Source organism: Camelina sativa, chromosome 11 (genome assembly GCF_030686135.1).
Source record: "Camelina sativa cultivar CO46 ecotype springtype chromosome 11, ASM3068613v1".
Lineage (NCBI taxonomy): Eukaryota > Viridiplantae > Streptophyta > Magnoliopsida > Brassicales > Brassicaceae > Camelina > Camelina sativa.
The window spans coordinates 7,371,649-7,377,648 of NC_141890.1; the positions used below are offsets into that span (position 1 = coordinate 7,371,649).

A 6,000-nucleotide genomic window follows, 5' to 3' on the forward strand; every position below is an offset into this window, starting at 1 on the left:
ATACTACTTGTACTAAAAAAAAAGTCCAATAGAAATGATATATCACTTATCCATACTATTAGTATTAACATAGTTTGTGGATGATATAAATTATGGAACTAGCATTTAAGCAATAAAGAAGTTCCCATTCAAAATCTGGTAACTAAAAGTACTGATACAATCATACAAAAACTTTTAACCAAACCACATTTGGGTCCATACGTACGTATAAAATGTGTATTCCTTTTTACAATTAAGATTTATAGGTTTCGGGTTGTTGTAAAGATAAGTCCATGGATATACTCCACGAAACAGCTCGTAATACGACACGAAGACGAGACCAACACCAATGTAGTGGTAGTAAAATTAGTGACGACGTTGATGATTAGTTCACACGGGGGACGTTGCCAATGATTTTTTGGAACCAGCCTGTCAGCGTGATCCGCGTGTGAGGTGGGGACTGATCTGACGGCTAAGATTCTTCCAGCTGTTCACTTTGACCTTCGACCCTTAAAAAGTAGTATTGAGTTGGAAAATCCTAACGACCACGACACACGTGTGGATGCGAGATTGGAATGTGTATCATCGGTAAGATCGATTTCTGAAATGTACTATCAGAATTCATAAGGGTAGAATAAACTTTCTTCATTCTATAGACCTTATCAAAAACATTTGTAAATTAGAATACTAAAAATAAATTAACGCAAAAGAGAAATGGCCTTACAAATTCTGAAAAGAGGTCGTGGGTTCGATTGTTTTTTTTTTTTTTTTTTTTTTTTTTTTTTTTTTTTTTTGTCATTTTCGTGGGTATAGATCAGAATTCGCATATTTGACAAAAAAAAAGAAAAAAAAAGATCAGAATTCGCATTGGACATGAATAAAACGATCCTATATGTTACTCTATAAACTTACATTGCATAAATATATATATATATATATATATATGTGTGTGTGTAATTATATGGTGTTGCATGTTGTTGTTGACAAAGATAAAAAGAAAATATGAAAAATAAATTGTCTCGCGGAAATTTTCTTATAGGGGAAGTTTGATAAGTCAATCCTCGCACTTGTCACACATGTTTTGGTACCATTTGTCACAAAACTACAATTATAAATATCGAAACTTTTGACCATTACGAGCAACAAATATCATAAATATATGTACATTATGATATACACGAACATAAAGTCAAAAGTATAAAAGGGGTAACAAGGGGAAGGTAAAGTTATTTTGACCCACAATTTCGAGTATAAGAAATTATAGTATTAGACACGTAGATAGAGACATGAGTATGTATAAAGTCAAGTGTATTACAAAGACATGACGAAACATGCAAATTGAGGAGACTAACTTTTAAGTCATAACGCTATGAAAACACCAACGGTGTTCTAAGCCCAAAAAAATTATAAAAATAATGAATAATAGCTTAAAACACTTTTTTTAGTTCTTTATGTAGAACTGACTTAAGCCCAGTTCTTCATGTGATTGGACGAGATTTTTTGGAAAAAAAAAAATATTTCATTTATATAAGTATGCAATTTAAATGTTAATTTATAAGTTTTTATAATTGTAATATGTTTAAGAATATTATATTAATTTATAAGTATATAATTGCTTTTATATAAGTATGCAATTTAAATGTTAATTTATAAGTTTTTATAATTGTAATATGTTTAAGAATATTATATTAATTTATAAGTATATAATTGCTTTTATATAAGTATGCAATTTAAATGTTAATTTATAAGTTTTTATAACTGTAATATGTTTAAGAATATTATATTAATTTATAAGTATACAATTGCTTTTATATAAGTAAACAATTTAAATGTTAATTTATAAGTTTTTATAATTGTAATATGTTTAAGAATATTATATTAATTTATAAGTATACAATTGCTTTTATATAAGTAAGCAATTTAAATGTTAATTTATAAGTTTTTATAATTGTAATATGTTTAAGAATATTATATTAATTTATAAGTATACAATTGCTTTTATATAAGTAAGCAATTTAAATGTTATTTTATAAGTTTTCCCAATTTGTAAAATGTTCATGAATATTATATTAATTTATAAGTATACAATTGCTTTTATATAAGTAAGCAATTTAAATGTTATTTTATAAGTTTTTATAATTTGTAAAATATTTATGAATATTATTTCACTATATCTTTATTTTAAGAACACTATAATTAGTTCTCCCATTTTTTTTATCTATAATCTTAACAACTGATCTAACATTATTTTTATTATATATTTAATCTAAGAACACAAAAAAAAATTCTCCCATTAGTGATGCCCTAACTAACGATGCAAATTGAAGAGACTAAGTGTCAAATCGGTGATTAATTTAAAAAGGACTATGCATGCAAAGTGCACTAGTCTTAAATTCTTAACATTTCTTTGACGCTTTCGACACTCATTTTAATAAGCTTAATTAAGAAGGTTTTCTTTTAGAATGACTAGTCAAATCAAACACTTCTCCTAATTAGCTGTAAGTGGAAGTATTATAACATTAATATAATATATATACCTTGTATAAGTCAAAGTATGTAATATATGTTTGTTATTTCTGCATGACATAACGAAAATGATTAGTCATAACTCATAACATAAAAGCTATATAGTAAATCTAATATAGGTCAAAGTATATACACACATACATATGGAAAATTTGGTGCAGTATAAAACATCTATTAATCGTAAATTTAGAGTTTTACTTAGGCCATATGCGTTGGAAGAACACCTTACCTGTTCTAAGCCTTTTTAAAATAAAAAATATAGAGAACAATGGGTGAAAAATATAGAGAACAATGGGTGAAGAACATGTTGTTGGTTCTTGATGTAGAACTGATTTTGGGCCAGTTCTTGGGTGACGTGGCAACTCGTGAATGAATACAATTTTTTGTAAAGGAGAAAATATTTATTTGTTTGGAGGAAGTTTTGTTTATTTTTTTAATGTATATCTTTAATATTTTTTTGTTTCATAAAATTTGGTATTGTATTTTGAATTTTAGTATAAGTCTTTTAAGTTTGCAATTTAAATGTTATTTTTTAAAGTTTTTAAAATTGTAATATGTTTAAGATTATTATATTATTAAATCTTATGATCTTAAACATGTTCTCCCAATATCCAACTTCTTAACAAAAGATCTAAACTAATGATTTTACATTATTTTTATAATATTTTTACTCTAAAAACACCCAAAAATGTTCTCCCAATGGAAATGACCTTATATATATATATATATATATATATGATTTATCTAAAGCAATTTTCAGTTTTGAATCATTATGATTCTTTTAGTTTTCGCTTGGTGCATGATGTAAGAAATGCATGCCTATATTTCTGTATTCTGTTGTATGCAACCTCTATACTATATACTCTATCAATACCATGCCTTTTTCTTATTTTTTGTGTGCAACAAAGCTACCATTCCCTGTCATTAAATTTATAGATGAACTCATTCAGAATACAATAATGTAATTTACACACTTCTTTTTGGAAAATATAAGTATCTATGTAAATAAATACATGCATGTAACAACAATTTGCATTATTTATATTCCTTTAATAGAGACCAATGTCTTTGCACTTAATTTCATTTGTTTTTATTCAACCAAGTGGTAAACGACCTCGTCTTGGCCAAGAAATGAAATAACTTGGGGACGTCAGCTAGGAATAAACCAACTATTTTGATATTTATTTCATGAAAATAATAAACTGACAAATCCCATATTTAAGCTTGTAAGTCGTTGTATTTAAGAAAACTATACATCCTTTCTGGTCAAAGACCACTACTTGTTCTCATTTCAACGTCGAAATTCAAATTTGTGAGCATATATAATGTAGTTCATTAGAGTTATTTGTTTTAGATATCACAATTCATGCGATTAGTGAATTCTTCTATGTGAGAGACTTGGGAGATAATCACTATGCTGATGGCTTAAAGCTGTGGTTCTCTATATTAGATACGGATACACATAAATCTTTATCGGATATACTTGTATCTCTAGAATGTATATCTCTTATGTTTAGATAGGTCCAACCATTGTACTATATATACCTTAGTCATGAATACAATAATCTCTACGGAGTTTTCCTTTCTACATGGTATCAGACGCTTTCTATTAGCCACCAAGCTAACAGCTATCGATCCTCTCCGCTCTGTTCCTCTCTAATTTCTTAGTTTTACTCTTCTCTTCTCTTACCTCTCACCTGTCGACATGACAACCCCAGTCCCTTCTAACAAAAAATCATTCTCCATCTCTCAAATCAAAGCATACATCCCTATTACCCTTGACATGACCAAACTTAACTATCAAGCTTGGCGAGAACTCTTTGAAACCCACTGCACGTGTTTTGGCGTTCTTGGTCACCTTGACGGCACATCTTCTTCAACTCCGGAAACTGCTAGAACATGGAAAGAACATGATGGATTGGTTAAGATGTGGATATATGGTACCATATTTGAGTCTATCCTTGACACGGTGCTCAAAACAAAGGCCTCTGCTCGCGAGTTGTGGCTCTCCATTGAAGGTCTGTTCCGAGACAACAAAGAGGCTCGTGCACTCGAACTTAAAAACAAGCTTCGTACCATCGTCATCAGCGATCTCACCGTTCACACCTATTGTCAGAAACTTAAAACGATCTCCGATCTCCTTGCTAATCTTCACTCCCCTGTCTCCGACCAAGCTCTGGTTCTGCATCTTCTCAACGGTCTGTCTGACAAGTTAGATAACATTATCAATGTTATCAAACACAAATCACCATTCCCCACCTTTCTTGAGGCTCGCTCAATCTTAACCATGGAAGAAAAGCGGCTCTCCAAACAGACTCCCTCCACGCTCGTCACCAACAACAATGCCTCCGCACCGTCTCTCCTCACGACCTCTGATCAACAACATCAACATCACCCACCCAGCTCCAACACCAACTTCGGTTCCAACAACACCGGCTACGGCGGCTACGGCTCCAACAACACCGGCTATAACAATCGAGGCCGCAGGCGTGGTCACGGCGGCAGAAACAACCGGGGACGTGGTCGATCCGACACCAACTGGCCACCTTTGTACTACTCTCCGCCATGGCAGATTGGAGGTTCCCCTTGGCCATCGTCGTATTTCCCTCCAACCACGATGTTGTACTCTAACCCTAACCACTATATGGGCTCACATCAACAAGTTCAGGCCCATAACAACAATGCTTTACAACCAAGTCTTCTTGGACCTGCTCCTTCACGGCCAAATCACGAAGCTCATCTGCTCCATGTTGTTCCATCTTCATCGTCCTCTTCGTTCCTTCCCACCAACATCACTCATGCTTTCAACACCATGTCACTTGTAGACCCATACAATTCTCCTTGGATTATGGACTCCGGAGCTACAAATCACATAACATCGAATCTAGGTACTCTTCGTTCAACGTTTAATTCGAGCTCTTTACCTTCAATAACTGTCAGAAACGGATCACTTGCACCTGTCACGACAATTAGTCATGGCATTGTTCCCTCTTATTCTCGTAATTTTCATCTTCGTAATGTCCTTGTTTGTCCTTCCATTATCAAGAACCTCATATCTGTTAGAAAATTTGTTACTGATAATTTTTCCTCACTTGAATTTGATCCTTTTGGTTTCACTGTTAAGGATCTACCTACTCGGACCCCTCTCCTCCGATGTAACAGTTCAGGACCCCTATATTCTTTCACTCCGTCTTCTCAAGTTTCTCATCCGAAGGATTTCACCGTTTCTGATTCGACTTCTCTCTTTGGCATCACAGACTTGGTCACCCCAACGACCAAATTCTTCGACAAATTCTTTCTTCTCTTTCTATTTCTTGCAATAAGACTGACTTGACGAATTTGTGTCAAGCATGTCAATTAGGTAAACCCACTAGACTTCCATTTTCTTCTTCTACAACTATTGTTTCTCATCCTTTTGAAGTTATTCATTCAGACATTTGGACCTCTCCTGTCATGAGTGTTAGTGGAATCAAATATTATCTTCTTTTTCTTGAC

The 6,000-nt window shown here is 32.5% G+C and overlaps 1 protein-coding gene across 1 annotated transcript; it reads left to right on the forward strand.

Annotated features, from left to right (window-relative positions):
- Positions 1-3,887: 3,887 nt before the first annotated feature.
- On the forward strand, positions 3,888-6,000 carry LOC109127243 (uncharacterized). Its single transcript, XM_087476356.1, has 2 exons — positions 3,888-5,393; positions 5,630-6,000. The coding sequence occupies exons 1-2, from the start codon at positions 4,211-4,213 to the stop codon at positions 5,662-5,664; spliced, it is 1,218 nt and encodes a 405-aa protein (XP_087332482.1). The 5' UTR covers positions 3,888-4,210; the 3' UTR covers positions 5,665-6,000.

Excerpts from the sequence above, each read along its gene's own strand:
- LOC109127243 (XM_087476356.1), top strand. The coding sequence starts at position 4,211 with ATGACAACCCCAGTCCCTTCTAACAAAAAATCATTCTCCATCTCTCAA. Across the intron at positions 5,394-5,629 it reads TCACATAACATCGAATCTAG|GATCTACCTACTCGGACCCC; the intron begins GTACTCTTCGTT and ends TTCACTGTTAAG.